The sequence below is a fragment of the Chiloscyllium plagiosum genome, unplaced genomic scaffold (assembly GCF_037043375.1).
Source record: "Chiloscyllium plagiosum isolate Xiang-an unplaced genomic scaffold, Cpla_swu_hap1 HiC_scaffold_27, whole genome shotgun sequence".
NCBI classification, from domain to species: domain Eukaryota; kingdom Metazoa; phylum Chordata; class Chondrichthyes; order Orectolobiformes; family Hemiscylliidae; genus Chiloscyllium; species Chiloscyllium plagiosum.
Window position 1 is genome coordinate 77,334,760 of NW_028270165.1, and position 23,695 is coordinate 77,358,454.

The 23,695-nt window shown below is 43.8% G+C and overlaps 2 protein-coding genes across 2 annotated transcripts; both read left to right on the forward strand.

Annotated features, from left to right (window-relative positions):
• Positions 1-344: 344 nt before the first annotated feature.
• On the forward strand, positions 345-1,106 carry LOC148144613 (uncharacterized). Its single transcript, XM_087975423.1, has one exon. It carries the CDS (start codon positions 345-347, stop codon positions 1,104-1,106), a length of 762 nt encoding a protein of 253 aa, XP_087831549.1.
• A 21,045-nt stretch (positions 1,107-22,151) lies between these two features.
• Positions 22,152-23,453, forward strand: LOC148144614 (uncharacterized). The gene has a single exon (XM_087975682.1). It carries the CDS (start codon positions 22,678-22,680, stop codon positions 23,437-23,439), a length of 762 nt encoding a protein of 253 aa, XP_087831808.1. The 5' UTR covers positions 22,152-22,677; the 3' UTR covers positions 23,440-23,453.
• The last annotated feature ends 242 nt before the right edge of the window (positions 23,454-23,695 follow it).

Consider the following 23,695-nt stretch of genomic DNA (forward strand, 5'->3'; position numbering starts at 1 on the left):
TGTAGGGTTTCTATGATTCTCAACAATCTCCCTTAGTATCTTAAACACACTTTTTTTTTCTCCTGATTTTAAATTGTTTTACAGCAAATCACAGAAGCACGATTACCAGCAAGAATTCCAAACAAAATTCCTATCAAGATCTTAGAATCATCTCACCAGGAGTTGAAAACCAATGAATTGTCAATGTTTGTCTGTGGGAAAAGTTTGCAAACGTCAGTGTGCCCAGTGAACTGACCGTGGACAGGTCCTGCGCCAGTTCCACAGCCTGAAAAACATTCCACCAATCAGTGAGGAGAAACTGTATCCCTGTCCTGTCTGGGTGAGGAGTCAGCCAATCCTCCAATATGGAGAGACATGAGGACACCTGCACCATAGAGAAACCATGGAAATGTGCAGACTGTGGAAAAGGATTCAAATGCCCATCCATGCTGGAAACTCATCGACGCAGTCACACTGGGGAGAAGCCTTTCATCTGCTCTGTTTGTGAGAAGGGATTCACTCAGTCACCTGACCTTGAAAAACATGAACGCACTCACACTGGCGAGAGGCCATACATCTGCCCCACGTGTGGGAAGGGATTCAGTGACTCCTCCACCCTGTCAAGACACCAGCAAGCTCACACTGGCGAGAGGCCATTCATCTGTCCTGAGTGTGGAAAGGGATTCAAACGGTCAGCCCACCTGCTGAGACACAAGCAAATTCACACTCAGGAGAGGCCATTCATCTGCCCTGAGTGTGGGAAGGGATTCAGTGACTCATCCTACCTGCTGACACACCAGCGAGTTCACACTGGGAAGAGGCCATTCCCCTGCTCTGAGTGTAACAAGGCATTCGCTCAGTTAGCCAATTTCCGGGCACACCAACTGGTTCACAGTGATAAGAGACCTTTCAAATGCTCACATTGTGAGAAAAGCTTTAAACGCAGACATGAAATGCTGATACATGAACACGTTCACACTGGGGAAAGGCCATTTTCCTGCTCTCTGTGTGGGAAACGATTTGTCCATTCAAAAAACCTTCTGAAACACCAGCGAATATACACTGGTGAGAAGCTGTTACCTGCTCCCTCTTTGGGAAAGGATTTACTCAGTCATCTCACCCTCTGAGACTTCAGAAAGTTCATAGCCTCCATCACTGTGGAAGGTATGCCTCCTAGGTAGAAGAAGCTGACTGGATGTGCTGAGGTTTTGGCACAGAGGGGTCTTTAAGTGATAGACCTGAAGGTATTTAAATTGGGTCCTGACAGCCATAGTTCCTTCTGCCAGGTGGTTGGAGCAGGAGTCTAGTATCGGCGGGTTTGTGTGTAAGAAGAATGAGTGTGGGTACTGTTGGAATCTCAGTGCCAGTTTTGTTCAATTAACTACTCTCCATTATCTTTGCACCCTCCCTGAACCACCTAGAGTGAAACAGACTCCAGGCACAGGGTCTGTCCCTCATGGGTGAGAGGGAACGTTTGAAACCATAGGGAAAGCTGGGACCCACTAGAATGGTATCCCTTCCTCAGTCTCTCCAGGTCTTAACTTTCAGTCTGTTTTCTGTCTCTCTTCTCCCCTTTCTTCCCCCTCTCCAAACCTTTCCTCACTCATCTTTTTCTCTTTCTCCTTCTCTTCCACGCTCACCCTCTTACCCTATGCGTGGACGTACGTAATTTTTTGAAGTTTGCGTCCTGTATAGACAGGGTGGTTACAAAGATGTTCAGCACACTTGCCTTCATTGCTCAGTCCTTTGAGTATAGGAATTGGGGCATTATATTGAGGTTACAAAGAGATCCCAAAGAGATTTACCAAGAATTTGCTGGTTATGAAAGGTTTGAGCTATATGGATTAGATTAGATTAGATTACAGTGTGGAAACAGGCCCTTCGGCCCAACAAGTCCACACCGACCCGCCGAAGCGCAACCCACCCATACCCCTACATTTACCCCTTACCTAACACTACGGGCAATTTTGCATGGCCAATTCACCTGACCTGCACATCTTTGGACTGTGGGAGGAAACCGGAGCACCTGGAGGAAACCCACACAGACACGGGGAGAACGTGCAAACTCCACACAGTCAGTCACCTGAGGCGGGAATTGAACCCGGGTCTCCGGCACTGTGAGGTAGCAGTGCTAAGCACTGTGCCACGGCGCCGCCCACAAACAAGCAAGCTAGGCTGGGATTTATCCTGGAGTGTGGGAGATTGAGAGGTGACCTCAGATTATAAAATCCTATGGATAGGGTATGGATAGGGTTAACAGTGGATAATGTGATCCAGGGCAAGGACATGCTGGAGGACCTTTGGCTCAGAGAGATGGAGCTGGAAACTAGGCTGCAGACATTTTGGGGGGGCGGGGGGGAAGAGGGAAAGAGGAAAAGTTAGCTGGATGCTTTATTCCGGGAGACGGTCAGAGCTTTCTGATTGGGTCAATGGACAGGGTCAGGAGGGTATGAACCTAAGTCAGGTAGATAAACGGGATCTGAGAGAGCTGCAGGGCAGTGGAGTTAACTGGCTTGTTGATGGGACTATGAAGAATGTTGGGGAGGGGACAGAATAGTGACAGGGATTGTGCCTGTTCTCTGCAGTTGACACCAGGTGGCCAGATGGTATCGGTGCCTGTCTAGTGCCAGTATTCAGGAACCAATGTGCTCAGAGCTGGAGAAGTGACAAGGGGAGGTTTCAGCAGGTGCCGTCCAACAATGTCAGAAGGAAGAGCCTCTGCTGAGGGCACATGAGAAGTTAGAAACTACAAATATTAAGGTGAAACTCAAACGTCTGGACAGCTCAGTGGTTAGCACCGCTGCCTCACAGTGCCTGGGACCTGGGTTCAATTCCACCCTGAGGCGACTGTTTGTATGGACTTTATCATGTTCTCACCCTTGTGTCTATGTGGGTTAATTCTGGGTGGTCCAGTTCCTTCCACATCTCAAGGATCTGCAGGTTAGGGTGGATTGGCTGTGCTAACGTGTCCGCGGATGTGCAGGTTCAGGTGGATTTGCCATGGAGAACTGCAGGGTAAGCAGATGGGTCTGGGTGGGATGCTGTTCAGCAGATACAATGGGCTGAATAGCCTGTGGGGATCATAGATTACAATGCCTTAGCCACGTGTCTATTGAGAAATGATTTCCCAAATCTACTTTGAGAGGAGTGGATTCCAGTTCGTTGAACACTTGAGGAAGGTGTGATTTGTGCTGTCGTTGCCCCCCCCCCCCCCACCCCATCCATTTTCTGTCCACACACTGACCCTGCCCATTCTCTCTGTCCCACAACTCTTCCTCTTTTTCTCTCCTCCCATCCACCCTCTGCCCACTGTCTAAACTGTCTCCCTTCTTCACCCCCACCCCACTCCAGTCCACAACCTTTCTTGTGCCTCAATTCCTCTTTAATCGCTGTATCAAACCCTTCTTAGAAGAATGGCTCTACCCGGGAGACAGATGTGTGGGAGAAATGGCTGATGTTTAAAATTGAGAATAGCTAAAATGATATATTCAGAAACATCATTAAAGTTTGAAATCCTGTTCATTTTTTTTAAAAGAAGGCTGCAGCCATGTTTCTGAAACTTGCATTGAAATATGCATTGTTAGACCACATCTCAGAACAGGCCATAAGGAGTGAATGGCTTATTCCTAGTCCTGTGAAATTGGTTCTGACTAGTTAGAACTGAGTTCATAGAGATGTAGGGCAAGAAAACAAACCTTTTGATCCGTGCTGACCAGATATCCCAAATTAATCTGTTGACATATTTGTCCGTATCTCTCTCAACCCTTCTTATTCATATACCCATCTATATGCTTTTTAAATGTTGTCATTGTATCAAACTCAATCACTTCCTCTAGCAGCTCATTCTATACCAGAGCATCCTCTGCCTGAAAATGTTACCCTTCAGGTCCCTTTTAATCTTTCCACTATCACCCTAAACGTTTGCCCTTTAGTTTTGGACTTCCTTTAACCTGGGAAAAAGACATAGAAAAGTTGAGCAGCCCGACAAAATGCAAGAAAAATAAAATGTCGAGGCGGCTCCAGCCTTTTTTTTTCTCTTGGACTTTTCAAATATATCAGTAATATTAGCATCTCCATCGATCACGCTTCGCAGTGTCAGTAAGCACAACACGACGTGGCATTGTCAGCAAACATTGCGCATGCTCCTGACCTTCCTTTCATGAACCAATGAGAAGCCCTGGAGGACCGGTAGGAGACTGGCCGTCCTATCAATCAGAGCCCCCATTGTCTGAATGCGGAAGTTGGACTTTACGCGGCAGAAGTTGCTGCTGCGTATCTCTCCCTGAATAAAGATTGAGCGTCACCCAGACTGTAACTTCCTTCCTCTGTCCAAACATCTGTGAGTACAACACTTTTTTTTTTCATTCTGGAGTTCAATTGTTGACTTGCAGCAACTGAAGGGAGAGGGAGTGAATTTCTAGGGAGGCCACAGACTCTGGAAAAGTTAGTTCGTCTCTGTGTCTCAGTTGGCAAAGACATGGCAAATGCAGTACCACAAAAAAAACACAGGAAGGAGGTGCATTGTTTAAATGGTGATACATTGGGATATGGAGAAAGTGAGGACTGCAGATGTTGGAGATCAGAGTCTGTAAGTGTGGTGCTTGAAAAGCACAGCAAGTCAGGCAGCATCCGAGGAGGAGAGTCGACGTTTTGGGTACAAGCCCTTTATCTGGAATGATGTGGGCCCTCAGCGTCCTTCTATACCAGTCAATGCCAGTTGTCAGACAGGTTCAGCAAGTCAATGGTATATTAGCAAGAGGAATTGAGTTCAGAAATGGGGATGTCTCCCTGCAGTTAGGGTGTCATTGAATATATTCAAGGCTGAGTTCATCTGATTTTTGAACAACAAAGAAGTGGATAGTTATGGGGGAAGGCAAGAAAATGACTTGAAGACCAATGCAGAACAGTTACAGGGAAAAAGTGAGGACTGCAGATGCTGGAGATTAGAGTCGAGAGTGTGGTACTGGAAAAGAATCAATGAAGGGCTTCTTCCTGATGTAGGGCTTATGCCTGAAATGTTGTTTCTCCTGCTCCTCGGATACTGCCTGATCTGCTGTGCTTTTCCAGCATCACACTCCCGACACAGAACACTTATAGGGTCATAGAGCACAGAAACAGACCCTTCAACTCAACTAGTCCATGCTGACTATGTTCTCAAACTAAACCAGTCCCACCTGTCAGTGTTTAGTCCGTATCCCTCTGAACCTGTCCCATTCAAGTACTTATCCAAATGTCTTTTAAATGTTGTTACTGTACCTACATCAACCACTTCCTCTGGACGTTTATTCCATTAACAAACCAGTCTGCGTAAAAAAAAAGGTGCCCCTCGTGTCTTTTTAAAATCTTTCTACTCTCACCTTCAAAATTTGCTCCTGAAACTTGAAACCCCACCCTAAGGAAAGGACACCTGCCATTCACCTCATCTCTTCCCTCATCATTTTATAAACCTCTATAAAGTCACCTCTCAACCGCCTATGCTTCAGTGAAAAAAGTCCCAGCCTATCCACCTCGATGTAGGTATATTCATACCAATTATGATGTGTTCAATGCTGGTGGTGGTTCAAAAGACCAAATTGCCTCCTGCTCTTAATTCTCATTCTCTGGGTGCATGTCAGCGCGGGACCATACACATAGGAGCAGAAATTAGGCCATTAAACCCATCGGATTTGCTCCACCATTCAATCCTGGCTGATACGTTTCTCAATCTGATTGTCCCGCTTTCTCCCTGTAACCCTCGATCCGCTTGATACTCAAGAACCTATCTACCTCTATCTTAAATATACTTAGTGTCCTGGCCTCTATGGCCTTCTGTGGCAGTGAATTCAATAGATTCATCACTCTATCGCTGAAGAAGTTTCTCCTAATCTCTCTTCTAAAAGGTCTTGATAATTATGTACCTGTCAGGCAGGGAGGAAAGGGTCGTGCGAGGGAGCCGTGGTTTAATAAGGAATTGGAATCCCTTGTTAAATGGAAGAGGGCGGCCTATCTCAAGATGAGACGTGAAGGTTCAATTGTGGCGATTGAGAGGTATAGGGTCGCCAGGAAGGACCTGAAGAGAGAGCTAAGAGCAGCAAGGAGGGGACATGAAAGGTCCTTAGTCGGTAGGATTAGGGAAAACCCTAAGGCTTTCTATAGGTATGTTAGGAATAAAAGAATGACTAGGGTAGGAATAGGTCCAGTCAAGGATAGTAGTGGGAAGTTGCGTGTGGAGGCGGAAGAGATTGGGGAGACACTGAATGAATACTTTTCTTCAGTATTTACTCAGGAACAGGGCATTGTCGTCGATGTGAATACTGAGTCACAAATAAGTAGAATGGATGGCTTTGAGGTATGTAGAGAAGAGGTGTTGGAAATCCTGGAAAAGGTGAAAATAGATAAGTCCCCTGGGCCTGATGGCATTTATCCTAGGATTCTCTGGGAAGCAAGGGAGGAGATTGCAGAGCCATTGGCCTTGATTTTTATGTCCTCTTTGTCTACAGGAGTAGTGCCAGAAGACTGGAGGAGAGCAAATGTGGTTCCCTTGTTCAAAAAGGGGAGTAGGGATAACCCTAGTAACTATAGGCCGGTGAGTCTCACTTCTGTTGTGGGCAAAGTCTTAGAGAGAATTGTAAGGGATAGGATTTATGCACATCTGGATCGGAATAATGTGATCAAGGATAGTCAGCATGGTTTTGTGAAGGGCAGGCCGTGCCTCACAAACCTTATTGAATTCTTTGAAAAGGTGACGAAGGAGGTTGATGAGGGGAAAGCGGTAGATGTGGTATATATGGATTTTAGTAAGGCGTTTGATAAGGTTCCCCATGGTAGGCTACTGCAGAAAATACGGAGATATGGCATTGAGGGTGAGTTGGAGGTTTGGATTGGCTGGATGGAAGAAGACAGAGGGTAGTAGTTGATGGCAAAGTTTCTTCATGGAGTGCCGTCACTAGCGGTGTTCCGCAAGGATCTGTTTTGGGACCATTGCTGTTTGTCATTTTTATAAATGACCTGGAAGAGGGGTTAGAAGGTTGGGTGAGCAAGTTTGCGGATGATACGAAAGTCGGAGGAGTTGTTGACAGTGAGGAAGGATGTGGCAGGTTACAGCAGGATATAGAGAAGCTGCAGAGCTGGGCAGAAAGGTGGCAAATGGAATTCAATGTAGCTAAGTGTGAGGTGATTCACTTTGGGAAGAATAACAAAAAGATGGGGTACTGGGCTAATGGTCGGATACTTGGTAGTGTGGATGAGCAGAGGGATCTTGGTGTCCATGTACACAGATCTCTGAAAGTTGCCACCCAGGTAAATAGTGCGGTGAGGAAGGCATATGGCGTACTGGCTTTTATTGGTAGAGGAATTGAGTTCCGGAGTCCTGAGGTCATGATGCAGTTGTATAAGACTCTGGTGCGGCCGCATCTGGAATATTGTGTGCAGTTTTGGTCGCCATACTATAGGAAGGATGTGGAGGCACTGGAACGGGTGCAGAGGAGGTTTACCAGGATGTTGCCTGGTATGGAAGGAAGATCGTATGAGGAAAGACTGAGACACTCGGGGCTGTTTTCATTAGAGAAAAGAAGGTTTAGGGGTGACTTGATTGAGGTGTACAAGATGATTAGAGGGTTAGATAGGGTTGACAGTGTGAACCTTTTCCCGCGCATGGAGTCTGGTATTACAAGGGGGCATAGCTTTAAATTAAGGGGGGGTAGATATAGGACTGAAGTTAGGGGTAGGTTCTTCACTCAGCGAGTTGTAAGTTCATGGAATGCCCTGCCAGCAGCAGTGGTGGACTCTCCCTCTTTATGGGCATTTAAGCGGGCATTGGATAGGTATATGGAGGATAGTGGGTTAGTATAGGTTAGGTGGGCTTGGATCGGCGCAACATCGAGGGCCAAAGGGCCTGTACTGCGCTGTATTGTTCTATGTTCTATGTTCTATGTTCTTGCATTTACTCTGAGTCTGTGCCTATGGGTCCTCGTCACTCATTCCAATGGAAATATCTGCCCAAAGCTGACACTGTCCAGGCCACTCAGTATTCTGTATGTTTAAATTAGAGGGTGAAAGTGAGGTCTGCAGATGGTGGAGATCAGAGCTGAAAATGTATTGCTGGAAAAGCGCAGCAGGTCAGGCAGCATCCAGGGAACAGGAGAATCGACGTTTCGGGCATAAGCCCTTCTTCAGGAATGAGGAAAGTTTGTCCAGCAGGCTAAGATAAAAGGTAGATGGAGGGACTTGGGGGACGCGCGTCAGAAATGTGATAGGTGGAAAGTGGTCAAGGTGAGGGTGATAGGTCAGACTGGGGTGGGGGCGGAGAGGTCAGGAAGAAGATTGCAGGTTAGGAAGGCGGTGCTGAATTCGATGGATTTTACTGAGACAAGGTGGGGGAGGGGAAATGAGGAAACTGGTGAAATCCGAGTTCATCCCTTATGGTTGGAGGGTTCCTAGGCGGAAGATGAGGCGCTCTTCCTCCAACCGTCGTTTTGTTGTGGTCTGGCGATGGAGGAGTCCAAAGACCTGCATATCCTTGGTGGAGTGGGAGGGGGAGTTGAAATGTTGAGCCACAGGGTGGTTGGGTTGGTTGGTCCGGGTGTCCCAGATGTGTTCTCTGAAACGCTCCGCAAGTAGCTGGCCTGTCTCCCCAATATAGAGGAGGCCACATCCGGTGCAGAGGATGCAATAGATGATGTGTGTGGAGGTGCAGGTGAATCTGTGGCGGATATGGAAGTTTCCTTTGGGGCCTTGGAGGGAGGTGAGGGGGGAGGTGTGGTCACAAGTCTTGCACCTCCTGCGGTTGCAGGGGAAGGTGTCGGGAGTGGTGATTGGGTTGGTGGGGGGTGTGGATCTGACGAGGGAGTCACGGAAGGAGTGGTCTTTACGGAATGCTGATAGGGGAGGGAGGGAAATATATCTTTGGTGGTTGGTCCGTTTGGAGGTTGCGGAAATGACGGCGGATGATGCGCTGTACATGGAGATTGGTGGAGTTGTAGGTGAGGACCAGTGGAGTTCTGTCCTGGTGGTGGTTGGAGGGGCGGGGCTCAAGGGCGAATCAGCGGGAAGTGGAAGAGATAAATGAGTGAATTTGGATTCATTGAATGTATGAATTACGTTTGTTTAAATGAATCAACGAAATACGTTTGAATCATTGAAAGAAGTTTTGAAGTTTGATTCAATGAATGTATGCAATTTGTTTCATTGAACGAATGAGTTACGCTTGAGACATTGAAAGAATGTGAGAAGCTCGTCTTATTAAATTAGCAGGTGGAGTTCGTTTCATTGCATGAATGAGTGCAGTTTGATTCATTGAATGAATGAAAGAATGCAGTTTGTTTCAGGAGATATTTGAAAGAATTTGGATTCATGAAATGCACGAATTAAGCTTAATTCAATGAATCAATGAAAAACGTTTGATTCATTGAATGTTTCGTTGAAGTGTAATTCAATGAATGAATGGCTGCAGTTTGTCTCATTGAATGCTTGCGTTCAGCTAGTGACATTGACTTAATGTAGTACGCTCTACTCATTGAATTCATACGTGCAGTTTCATTCCTTGAGCGAAAGAGCGCTGTTTGATTCACTGAATGGATGAATAGAGATTAATTCACTAAATTAATGAGTGCAGTATGAGTTGCGTTTAGTTTCATTGAATCAATGTAACACGTTTGACATATTGAATGAATGATTACAGTTTGGTTCCAGAAATGTATGAATGCAGTTTATTTCATTGAATGACTGCGTTAAGGTGGAGGCATGGATTGAATGAGAGAAGCTCTACTCATTGAATTAACAGTTTGTTTCATTGCATGAACGAGTGCAGTTTGATTCATTGAATGAATGAAAGAATGCAGTGTGTTTCATTAGTGAATGAGTGAATTTGGATTCATTGAATGTATGAATTACGTTTGTTTCAGTATAAAAATGAGAGAATTTGGTTCATTGAATGTACGAATTAAGTTAGTTTCAATGAATCATTGAAAAACGTTTGAATCATTGAAAGAAGTTTTGAAGTTTGATTCAATGCATGAATGCAGTTTATTTCATTGAACGAATGAGTTAAGCTTGATCCATTGAAAGAATGAGAAAAGCTCTACTCATTGAATTAACAGGTGGAGTTTGTTTCATTGCATGAACAGTTTGATTCATTGATTGAATGAAAGAATGCAGTTTGTTTCAGTAGATAAATGAGTGAATTTGGATTCTTTGAATATATGAATCACGTTTGTTTAAATGAATCAATGAAATACGTTTGTGTCATTGAAAGAAATTTTGAAGTTAGATTCAATGAATGTGTGCAATTTGTTTCATTGAACGAATGAGTTAAGCTTGAGACATTGAAAGAATGAGAGAAGCTGTACTCATTGAATTAACACTTGCAATTTGTTTAATTGAATGAGTGCAGTTTAATAGATGAAAGAATGCAATTTATATCAGTAGATATTTGAATGAATTTGGATTCATGAAATGCATGAATTAAGCTTATTTCAATGTATCAATGAAAAACGTTTGTTTCATTGAATGCTTCGTTGAAGTGTAATTCAATGAATGACTGGCAGCAGTTTGTCTCATTGAATGCTTGCGTTAAGCTAGAGACATTGACTTAATGTAGTATGCTCTACTCATTGAATTCATACGTGCAGTTTCATTCCTTCAGAGAAAGATTGCTGTTTGATTCATTGAATGGATGAATAGAGATTCATTCACTAAATTAACGAGTGCTGGTTTATTCCTAAAATGTATGAGTTGTGTTTACTTTCATTGAATCATTGAATGAATGCGTTAAGGTGGAGACATGGATTAAATGAGAGAAGCTCTACCCATTGAATTAACAGGGTGAGTTTGTTTCATTGCATGAACGAGTGCAGTTTGAATGAATGAAAGAATGCAGTTTGTTTCAGTAGATAAATGAGTGAATTTGGATTCATTATATGATAATTTAAATTTCTTTAAATGAATTTTTAAAAGACGTATGAATTATTGAAAGAATCTTTCAAGTTTGATAAAATGAATGAATGAATTTGTTTCAGTAGAAAAATGAGAGAATTTGGTTCATTGAATGTATGAATTAAGTTAGTTTCAATGAATCAATGAAAAACGTTTGAAACATTGAAAGAAGTTTTGAAGTTTGATTCAATGTATGAATGCAGTTTGTTTCATTGCACGAATGAGTTAAGCTTGATCCATTGAAAGAATGTGTGAAATTCTACTCATTGAATTAACACTTGCAATTTGTTAATTGAATGAAATAGTGCAATTTAGTTGATGAAAGATTGCAATTTGTTTCAGTAGATATTGGAATGAATTTGGATTCATGAAATGCATGAATTAAGCTAGAGACATTGACTGACTGTAATATGCTCTACTCATTGAATTCACAAGGGCAGTTTCATTCCTTGAGTGAAAGGGCGCCGTTTGATTCACTGAATGGATGAATAGAGATTAAATCACTAAATTAATGAGTGCTGGTTTATTCCTAAAATGTATGAGTTACGTTTACTTTCATTGAATCAATGAATCACGTTTGATTTATTGAATGAATGATTACAGTTTGATTCCAGAAATGAATGAATGCAGTTTGTTTCATTGAATGAATGCGTTAAGGTGGAGACATGGATTGAATGAGAGAAGCTCTACTCATTGAATTAATACGTGGAGTTTGTTTCCTTGAATGAACGAGTGTTGTTTGACTCATTGAGTGAATGAAAGAATGCATATTGTTTCAGTAGATAATTTGGATACATTAAAAGTATGAATTAAATTTGTTTAAATGAAGCAATGAAAAACGTATGAATCATTGAAAGAAGTTTTGAAGTTTCATTCAATGAACGAATGAATGCAGTTTATTTCATTGAACGAATGAATTAAGCCTCAGATATTGAAAGAATGAGAGAAGCTCTACTCTTTGAATTAATTTTTGCAATTTTTAAAATTGAATAATGATTGCAATTTGTTTCACTGAGTTGATGAAGGAATGCAATTTGTTTCAGTAGATACTTTAGTGAATTTGGATTCATGAAATGCATGAATTAAGCTTGTTTGAATTAATCAATGAAAAAGATTTGATTCATTGAATGCATCATTGAAGTGTGATTCGAAGAATGGATTGAATGAGAGAAGCTCTACTCATTGAATTAAAACGTGGAGTTTGTTTCATTGCATGAATGAATGAATGCAGTTTATTTCACAGTAGATATTTGAATGAATTTGGATTCAGGAAATGCATGAATTGAGCTTGTTTGAATGAATCATTTGATTCATCGAATGCATCGTCGAAGTGTGATTCAATGAATGAATGGCTGCAGTTTGTCTCACTGAAGACATTGACTGAATGTAGTAAGCTCTGCTGATTGCACTCACATATGCAGTTTCATTCCTTCAGTGAAAGAGCGCTGTTTGATTCACTGAATTGACGAATAGAGATTGATTCAATATATTAATGAGTGCTAGTTTATTCCTAAAATGTATGAGTTACGTTAAGTTTCATTGAATCAATGAATCACGTTTGACTTATTGAATGAATGATTGCAGTTTGATTCCAGAAATGAATGAATGCAATTTGTTTCATTGAATGAATGTGGTAAAGGTGGAGATATGGATTGAATGAGAGAAGCTCTACTCAATGAAGTAAAACGTGGAGTTTGTTTCATTGAACGAATGAGTTAAGCTTGAGCGATTGAATGAATGAGGGAACCCCTACACATGAATTAACAGGTGGAGTTTGTTTCATTGAATGAACGAGTGCAGTTTGATTCATTGAATGAATGAAAGAATGCAGTTTGTTCCAGTAGATAAATAAGTGAATTTGGATTCAAGTAATGCATGAATTAAGTTTGTTTAAATGAATCAATGAAAAACGTTTGAATCACTGTAAGAAGTTTTGAAGTTTGATTCAATCAATGAACGCAGTTTGTTTCATTGAACGATTGAGTTAGGTTTGAGCCATTGAAAGAATGATGGAAGCTCTACTCATTGAATGAACACTTGCAATTTGTTTAATTGAATGAATGAGTGCAGTTTAGTTGATGAAATAATGCAGTTTGTTTCAGTAGATATTTGAATGAATTCATAAGATGCATGACTTAAGCTTGTTGCAATGAATCAATGAAAAAAGTTTGATTCATTGAATGCTTCATTGAAGTGTGAGTCAATGAATGAATGGCTGCAGTGTGTCTCATTGAATGCTTGCGTTAAGCTAGAGACATTGACTTAATGTAGTATGTTCTACTCATTTAATTCACATGCGCAGTTTCATTCCTTGAGTGAAAGAGCGCTGTTTGATTCACTGAATGGATGAATAGAGATTAAATCACTAAATTAATGAGTGCTGGTTTATTCCTAAACTATATGAGTTACGTTTAGTTTCGTTGAATCAATGAATCACGTTTGACTTAATGAATGAATGATTGCAGTTTGATTCCAGAAATGAATGAATGCAGTTTGTTTCATTGAATGAATGCGTCAAGGTGGAGACATGGATTGAATGAGAGAAGCTCTACTCAATGAATTAACAGATGGAGTTTGTTTCATTGCATGAACGAGTGCAGTTTGATTCATTGAATGAATGAAAGAATTCTGTTTATTTCAGAAGGTAAATGCATCCGCTGCACCCGATGTGGGGAGACAGGCCGCCTACTTGCGGAACGTTTCAGAGAACACCTCTGGGACCCCGGACCATCATCCACCATTTCCTCTGGCAGCTCATTCCTCACAAACACCACCTTCTGCATGAAAACATTGCCCCTGAGGTCCCTTTTAAATCTTACCCGCCCACCCCCACACCCCCACCCCCGAACGAAACTATTTCCCTCTAGTTCTGGTCTACCTTATCCCAGGGAAAATACCTTGTCTATTTACATTATCCATGCATCTCATGATTTTATAAACATCTATAAGGTCACCCCTCAGCCTTTGGCATGCTACAGAAAGCTGCCACAGCCTATTCAGCTCAAACCGACAAAACGTCCTTGCAAATCTTTTCTGAATCCTTTCAAGTTTCACAACATCCTTCCGATAGGAGGGAGAGCAGAACTGCACACAGTGGCCAAACCAATGTCCTGTACAGCCACAACATAACCTCCCAATTCCTATATTCAATCAGAAGATTGGACAAGTTGTCAAAACCCACAAAAGACACTGGGAAAAATGGAGGAACAAACCAAACTTTTGAGGGTCAGCTTGGAAGCATCAACGTCCGGAGCGGGGGTGGGGGGAAAGGAAGCCGAATATACTGCAGCCAAATCGGAAGAAGAACAGAGGACGCAAAATCGTGGCAGTCAGCTTGATGCTGCAGTGAGGAATATTGCATGTGCTGTACTTGCATTTATTTGTGGAGATCGGATGCATTTTAAAAATAGAAACAGTAAAGCAATCGATGCCTTCCAATTTCTATCCTTCCGTCCCTCCTCACCCGGGTAATTAAGATTCTAGATTCTGCTCCCTCCCTGAATTCACTCCAGCTGCTACAAGTGAATAGATTTCCTCCCCTCTCCCTGTCTCTCCCCCAGGATGAGGAGTTGCCCAGAGGGAGGGATTTTCACTCTGAAACTGACAGGGCCACTTCCGCGTTGTGACGTCAACAATGGGGCGAGGCGAGGCCGACAGCAGAACCCGCCCTGTGCCTGCTCCGGACGCCCGGCAATCTGGACCGCACTGCGCCTGCTCTGCCCTGCAGCAGAACGGGAGGAGAGCACAGTTTGCAAAAATCCCTTCCCTACAGGGTGGAAGCAGGCCACTCGTTCTAACGAGTCCACACCGACCCTCCGAAGGGTAACCCACTCGGACAAATTCCCCTACCCTATTGGTCTACATTTATTTCACCCGTGTAAAACACTTCATTTCCCTCCCCCATCCCATCAATGGGAAATGCAAAAAGAGTTCTGAAACTCTGGAACTGGTTGGAATCCCAGCGCAGAAACAGGCCATTCAGCCCAACAAGTCCAGAATGACCCTCTAAAGAGTAACCCATTCCCCTACCACTCTACATTTACCCCTGACTAGTGCACTTAGCCTGCACATCCCTGCACACTATGGGTCAATTTCAGCATGGCCAATTCACCCTAATGTGCACATCATTGGACGGTGGGAAGAAACTGGAGCACACAGAGTAAGCCCATGCAGACACGTTGAGAGAACGTGCAAACTTCACACAGACTAGGACCCCAGTTCACAGGCTCAGGGGGAAGGGATGCCTTTAGAACTGAGATGAGAAGGAATTTCTTTAGCCAGAGGGTGGTGAATCAGTGGTTCTCATTGCAGCAGAGAGCTGTGGAGGTGGAGTCATTGAGGGCATTTAAGACAGAGTTCTTGATAAGTAAGGGGATTAAGGGGTATGAGGGGAAGGCAGGGGAATGGGGTTGAGAAACATATCAGCAATAATCGACTGGTGGAGGAGACTTGATGGGCCAAATGGTCTCATTCTGCTCCTGTGTATTATAGTCTTAAAACTGGGCAGATTATTTAAGTGGTTTTCTGAAATCAGGAGGGGTCGAGACAAGAGTTCACGGTGGGTGTCTTTTCACGAGGGGGTTTCAAAATGGGGAGAAGCAGGTTTTTAATGCGACAGAAGAGAGGTTTAAAAAAAAGACGAGGGGCAAATTGTTTGACATGTCGGGTGGGTCACGTGTGGAATGAATGTCCTGATGAAGTAATGGGTGTGGGCACCTGTAATGTTCCAAAAATGTTTGGAGGGGGACACGAATTGGAGCCAGGTGGGATTGGTTTAGTTTGGGGTTATGTTCAGCTGGACTGGTTGGACCATAGGGTCTGTTGCTGTGCTGGATGACTGTGCATGCTATCCATTCGTCTGGCAAGCAATGGGAAGTGAGCAGTGAGGATCTACTTTGCACCTGGGCTACATTTGATTTATTATTGCTGTGAGACACTGCCAAGTATTGTCTAATGCTATCCAGGCAACACATACCTTACATAAGGACATCAGGGTAATAGAATTCAACAGGTGCTGGCACGGTGGCTCAGTGGTTAGTGCCGCTGCCTCACAGCACCAGAGATCTGGGTTCGATTCCAGTCTCGGGCGAGTGTCTGTGTGGAGTTTGCACATTCTCCCAGTGTCTGCATGGGTTTCCTCTGGGTGCTCCGAATTCCTCCCACAATCGGAAATAATGTGCAGGTCCGGATGGATTGGCCATGCTAAATTGTCCCATAGTGCCCAGAGATGTGCAGGTTAGGGTGGATTGGCTGTGGTAAATTGTCTCCTAGCACTCAGGGATGTGCAGGTTAGGGTGGATTAGTCAGGGGGAAATGTAGAGTAATAGAATGGATCTGGGTGGGTTACTTTTCAGAGGGTCAGTGTGGCGTTGTTGGGCTGAAGGGCCTGCTTCCACCCTGTAGGGATTCTATGAGAATGCAGAATGTTCTGTTACACCTGCAGAGAAAGATCAGCTCGAACAAACAAGCGGTCTGTTTGTAAGTCAGATAACCACAGGAGATGATGATAGAATTTCGCATGTCGGGGAATGTGAGAAAATCCCAATCTCTCCGGTCTCCTGCCTTTACTGGAGAGCGAAGAGGGTTACCTCAGATTACAACAGGATCTGGACCAGATGGGCCAATGGGCTGAGAAGTGACAGATGGAGTTTAATTCAGATAAATGTGAGGTGCTGCATTTTGGGAAAGCAAATCTTAGCAGGACTTATACACTTAATGGTAAGGTCCTAGGGAGTGTTGCTGAACAAAGAGACCTTGGAGTGCAAGTTCATAGCTCCTTGAAAGTGGAGTCGCAGGTAGATAGGATAGTGAAGGCAGCGTTTGGTATGCTTTCCTTTATTGGTCAGAATATTGAGTACAGGAGCTGGGAGGTCACGTTCCGGCTGTACAGGACATTGGTTAGGCCACTGTTGGAATATTCCACACAATTCTGGTCTCCTTCCTATCGGAAAGATGTTGTGAAACTTGAAAAGGTTCAGAAAAGATTTACAAGGACATTGCCAGGATTGGAGGATCTGAGCTACAGGGAGAGGCTGAACAGGCTGGGGCTGTTTTCCCAGCATTGGAGGCTGAACCTTATAGGGGTTTACAAAACTATGAGGGGCATGGATAGGGTAAATAGGCAAAGTCTTTTCCCTGAGGTCGGAGAGTCCAGAACGAGAGAGCATAGGTTTAGTGTGAGAGGGGAAAGAGATAAAAGAGACCGAAGGACCAACTTTTACACACAGAGGGTGGTACGTTTATGGAATGAGCTGCCAGAGGAAATGGTGGAGGCTGTTACAATTACAACAATTAAGAGAGGTATTTGGATGGGTATATGAATAGGAAGGGTTTGGAGGGATATGGGTTGGGTGCTGGCAGGTGGGACTAGATTGGGTTGGGATATCTGGTCAGCATGTATGAGTTGGACCGAAGGGTCTGTTTCCATGCTATAGATCTCTATGACTCTCCTCCCTGATGAACTTCCAACAACATATCCACACTTGAATTATGTCCACCTCTTTAAACCTCAGGAATAATATTTGACTCTGCCCATATCTGCTCATCTGCTTCTGAAAATTACATCTATGCATTTGTCACCTCTGAGTTTGATTCTTCTGTCACACACCAAGGGCTGCAACATGGTATTCCCCCAAACAACAGATCATCCAGATCAATAAACAAGAAAGAAATAACTGCAGATGTTGGAAATTTGAAACAGAAACAAAAATTGCTGGAGAACCTCAGTAGGTCTGGCAGCATCTATGGACAGACAGTACAGTCAACGTTTCAGGTCCAGTGACCTAGTTTCATTCCAGAGCTGGTTCTCGCCTTCCTCACACGCAGCTCATTTAACCTATGATTACTGTGCCTGCTGCTCTACACAGGCTCCTGGTAATGCAGAAGTTCCATTATAAAATGCCAATCTTTGCTCATAGTCTTGTCCCTTGCTATCTCTATCATCTTCTCTGTGCCTCTTAATTCAAACAGCTCAGTAAATGCCCAACATTCTCATTCAAGCTGACATCGAACGCCAAGAGTCTGAAGTCTGGAACTCAATTGCACAATGAGGGATGGCAAATAGATGCTAACGACGTTCAGATCCCATGTCTGAGTAAGATAAATGCAGAAGATTGAGGAGTGCAGCCTAACATTTGCAGTGAACTACAAACCACCAAAATTATCAAGTGAGTGAGACAGAGATTAGAAAGACTCACTACACGACTCCAGTCAAACATTACTCGAGGAAAAGTCTGGAAATGCTCCCTCTCTTCCCCCGTGAAAAGAGTTTCCAGGAACCATCACGGTCAATGTAGGACAGCAGATAACATCATTCTCTCTTCCTACCTCCGGACCATCAGTGCACATGATCCCGACTCCACCCCATGCGCTTGCTCGTAGGCCGCCTGCATTGAAAATGGGGCACTATCACATTCGCATGGCATGCTGGGTAAGACATAAGCCATGACAGATCATGTTATAACTTCAGACGGAGGGATCTTTGATTGGTCAGTACTTAAAGTTAAAAATGAATACAAACAAAGTTGCCAAAGGGTAGCTAGACTCATAGGAGGGTTTTATAGACTGGAATCTAATCGAGGAATGGGGTTGTTAACAATCAGGAGTGAGTGACAGACGGAAATTTGATCGAGGGGATCGGCAATATTACATCCATTGTAACAGAAAACTGGGGTCGAAGTACAGGTTATAATCTAATCAGGAGTGATTTTTACAGACTGGAATCTAATCAAGGAGATCGGGATGATTTATACACAGAGAAACATACACAAGAGTAAGTACAGACTGGAATCTAATCAAAGCTCCTTGATGCCACACTGGGTCAAATACAGCCTTGAGGGCAAGGGCTGTCACTCTCATTTCACCTCTCGAATTCAGCTCTTTTGTCCATGTTTTAACCAAGGCTGGAATCAGGTCAGTACCTGAGTGAGCTTGGTGATACCCAAACGCTCGCCACAGGAAGGAAAACTGAACAGTATCTCCTCCGTGAATAAGCATGTGTTTCTGGAGGATGGATAACACGGAATCCCTTCCCAAGTGTAGAGCAGTAAAAAACATCTTTCTAATGTGACTGCATCAATTAATTTCCAGCTGGAAAGGGTAGCTGAATCTCTTCCCACATTTCCATAGATTAATCACAGTGACCTCGTTGGTGTCCTCGTGTTTGTCCAGGACGAATGTTCCGAAGTCGAATACATGTATATTCACTTTAAGAGAGAGTGTTTTTCTGAATTTTAAAGTACAGACACAGCAGCCAGCAAAAAGTCAGGCTGTTCAAATGTAGCAATTAGCTGTTAAATGGATAACCGAGTTCTGTTTGATGTTTTGATAACAATTTGAATTTAACTAATTAGTTAAAATTATGCCCAGGACACCAGAAGCCAATGGAAGTTGAAAAGAATCATTATCCATAAGTTTCAGTATGAATAATACTTACTCTTATGTCATGCAAACTCCACACAGTTAGTCGCCTGAGGCGGGAACTGAACCCGGGTCTCTGGCGCTGTGAGGCAGCAGTGCTAACCACTGTGCCACCGTACCGCCCACAACATGGTTTGACACCTGAGTGAGTAAAAACATCGAAGAAGTGGAGACTGTGCAGCCGTGAGGTAATGTAATGTTTAATAAATGCTATTAGAATAGCATATTATTCTATAGAGTCAGTGTTAGATAATAATTAATGAGGGGGATTGGATTTGTGAACAGTTTTTGTTTAATGTTCACTGTTACAGTTTAAAAACAATTATTTTTCTTTAAATAGTGGAATAGTGTCACATTTTAACAGACTTTGAGGTAAGGTGAGCTTTTCTGGGCGTTTGGTTTAATGAACAGTTGGGTTTTATTCTACATGACGTAAGTATTAGTCAACACAGACTTAAGAATTATGATTTTTTCATTTGTAAATCTCCTTTAAAATGCTGTGAGAGAAGTTTTACAGAAGTTATTCCTGTCAGTTCAGGATAGAAGTTCTGAACAGATCATTCCGGTTTCCCTGGGACATTGTATACTCTTGTTGACCAAAGCTGGAAATTCCTGTCCCAGGCGACAGTGGCTTTGTCTCACTATAACTAGTCTCGTCATCTTTCCTGAAGAAGGGCTCATGACCGAAACTTCGATTCTCCTGCTCCTTGGATGCTGCCTGACCTGCTGCGCTATTCCTGCAACACATTTTCAGCTCGTCATCCATGACCCTTGGGAGAGACGTTCAAATCCCGACAGGCCACATAAGGGTGAAACGTTAAGTCATTAAAAAGCTGGACTCTGTCAGTTATTGTAAAATACCATTGAGCTCACCTTTCACCGGTTTGACCTACAATATTGTGGTTGACTCTTCATCGCCCTCCAGACAATGAGGGATGGACAATAAACCCACACCAGCTCAGGCATACATATAAAAAATTTTTAACTCTCCCTTCTCCCTGGGAGGAAATAGAAATGAGCTAAATTTCTCTCCTTTTAATACATGTGTACAATTGGAAATGCGTCTTTTGATCCGAACGTCATTCCTGCACTGCTCATACTTCAGTTCCTGGGTGATTGACGGCATGTTCTGGCCAATAGAAAGAGGGGCAGCGCAGGATGACATTTTGTGATTGGCTGGTCCTCGAACTGATCAGGGTGAATGAATGCTGTTTCCGGAGTATGCGCAGTGTAGGCGCAGAACTGAAGGGAGGGATTGGATGGGTTCAGGAACAACCTGGTGGAAATTATCTGTACTGGAGTTAATACTGAGCCCTGGGAAATTCCTTTTACATGGGGTGGGAGTCAAAGGATTTACTTGCAGCCAACTCAAACCAAAAGAAACGTTTGTCTCTCCTGCATCGAGAAGGAGAGGCTTTGGAACGGTTGGCTCTTGAAGACCGAAGATTAGTAAGCTGCAATTCTCACTTTCACTCTCTCCTTAAGAGATACTGCCTGAGCTGCTGACGGTTTCCAGAACTTTGACTTTCTTGCAGATTTCCCCCCTGTTGCGCCAACTTTTGTCTGTTGGAATGAGGAGTAACTGCTGGGTTTATCCCCCAGCACTTGCTGAGACTGATCGGCTCCAGTAACTTCCAAGGTGAGGCTGTCGCGGCAAATCTTGCCAGGGTTAGTTGCTAAACTGAAGGTGTCTGTTCAAAGCTCAGGAATATGTTTTTGGAAGAAGTATTTTAGATGAATAGTTCTAATTTAGTTTACATCTAATGTTAACCTTGGGACATGAGCAAGGCTAAAGAGGTCAACATTCACTGCTGTGCGGCTGTGACATTTTTCCAACAGTGCTGTTCTAGGATTATCAGGTGGCAGGAATAAAGAAAGTGACATGTATATACAAGAGGACTGTGTGTGCGTGTGTCTGGGAGTGGAGTTTATAGGTGATAGTTCTCCATACATGCTGGTCTTGATCTTCGAGTCATAGAGATGTACAGCAGGGAAACAGACCCTTTGGTCCAACCCGCCCATGCCGACCAGATATCCCAACCCAATCTAGTCCCACCTGCCAGCACCCGGCCCATATACCTCCAAACCCTTCCTATTCATATACCCATCCAAATACCTCTTAAATGTTGCAATTGTACCAGCCTCCACCACATACTCTGGCAGCTCATTCCATACATGTACCACCCTCTGCGTGAAAAAGTTGGTCCTTAGGTCTCTTTTATATTTTTCCCCCCTCACCATAAACCTATGCCCTCTAGTTCTGGACTCCCCTACCCCAGGAAAAAGACTTTGCCTATTTACCCTATATATGCCCCTCATAATTTTGTAAACCCCTATAAGGTTACCCCTCAGCCTTCAACGATCCAGGGAAAACAGTCCCAGCCTGTTCAGTCTCTCCCTATAGCTCAAATCCTCCAACCCTGGCAACATCCTTTTAAATCTTCTCTGAGCCCTTTCAAGTTTCGCAACATCTTTCCGACATGAAGGAGACCAGAATTGCACACAATATTCCAACAGTGCGGTGGATCCGTCGCAGTTAGTCTTGTGATGAAGATCGAGGAAATTATGTCCTTAAGAATCCCTCTGCTCCCACCCTCTCTGCTGTCATTGATGGCTGAGTCTTGTGGAGGCCCAGGACAGACAGTGGGTCGCCTTCCCTCAAGGACATTTGTGAATTAGTTGACTTTTTAATAGCAATCCAGTAACTTTTCATGGTCACTTTGTCTTTCACACAAATTGCTTTATTTAATGAATTCTATGGTGGCTCAGTGGTTAGCATTGCTGCCTCTCAGCTCAAGGGACACATGTTCGATTCCAGCTTGGGTGACTGTCTGCAGGGAGTTTCCATGTTCTTCCTATGTGCACTGGTTTCCTTCCACAACACAAAGATATGCAGGTTAGGTGGATTGGCTGTGCTAAATTGCCCATTATGTGCAGGCTAAATGGATTAGCTATGGGGAATGCAGGAGTAGGCGGTGGGTCTGTGTGCCTAAGTCTGTTATTCAGACTTAGGGACTGTTTCCCCACTGTAGGGTTTCTATGATTCTCAACAATCTCCTTTCGTATCTTAAACACTCTTTTTTTTTCCTGATTTTAAATTGTTTTACAGCAAATCACAGAAGCACGTTTACCAGCAAGAATTCCAAACAAAATTCCTATCAAGATCTTAGAATCATCTCACCAGGAGTTGAAAACCAATGAATTGTCAATGTTTTTCTGTGGGAAAAGTTTGCAAACGTCAGTGTGCCCAGTGAACTGACCGTGGACAGGTCCTGCGCCAGTTCCACAGCCTGAAAAACATTCCACCAATCAGTGAGGAGAAACTGTATCCCTGTCCTGTCTGGGTGAGGAGTCAGCCAATCCTCCAATATGGAGAGACATGAGGACACCTGCACCACAGAGAAACCATGGAAATGTGCAGACTGTGGAAAAGGATTCAAATGCCCATCCATGCTGGAAACTCATCGACGCAGACACACTGGGGAGAAGCCTTTCATCTGCTCTGTTTGTGAGAAGGGATTCACTCAGTCACCTGACCTTGACAAACATGAACGCACTCACACTGGCGAGAGGCCATACATCTGCCCCAAGTGTGGGAAGGGATTCAGTGACTCCTCCACCCTGTCAAGACACCAGCAAGCTCACACTAGCGAGAGGCCATTCATCTGTCCTGACTGTGGAAAGGGATTCAAACGGTCAGCCCACCTGCTGAGACACAAGCAAATTCACACTCGGGAGAGGCCATTCATCTGCCCTGAGTGTGGGAAGGGATTCAGTGACTCATCCTACCTGCTGACACACCAGCGAGTTCACACTGGGGAGAGGCCATTCCCCTGCTCTGAGTGTGACAAGGCATTCGCTCAGTTAGCCAATCTCCGGGCACACCAACTGGTTCACACTGATAAGAGACCTTTCAAATGCTCACATTGTGAGAAAAGCTTTAAACGCAGACATGAAATGCTGATACATGAACACGTTCACACTGGGGAAAGGCCATTTTCCTGCTCTCTGTGTGGGAAACGATTTGTCCACTCAAAAAACCTTCTGAAACACCAGCGAATACACACTGGTGAGAAGCTGTTACCTGCTCCCTCTGTGGGAAAGGATTTACTCAGTCATCTCACCCTCTGAGACTTCAGAAAGTTCATAGCCTCCATCACTGGGGAAGGTCTGCCTCCTAGGTAGAAGAAGCTGACTGGATGTGCTGAGGTTTTGGCACAGAGGGGTCTTTAAGTGATAGACCTGAAGGTATTTAAATTGGGTCCTGACAGCCATAGTTCCTTCTGCCAGGTGGTTGGAGCAGGAGGCTAGTATCGGCGGGTTTGTGTGTAAGAAGAATGAGTGTGGGTACTGTTGGAATCTCAGTGCCAGTTTTGTTCAATTAACT

Bases quoted from the DNA above. Each gene is read 5' to 3' on its own strand.
- LOC148144613 (XM_087975423.1), top strand. From the start codon at position 345: ATGGAGAGACATGAGGACACCTGCACCATAGAGAAACCATGGAAATGT.
- LOC148144614 (XM_087975682.1), top strand. From the start codon at position 22,678: ATGGAGAGACATGAGGACACCTGCACCACAGAGAAACCATGGAAATGT.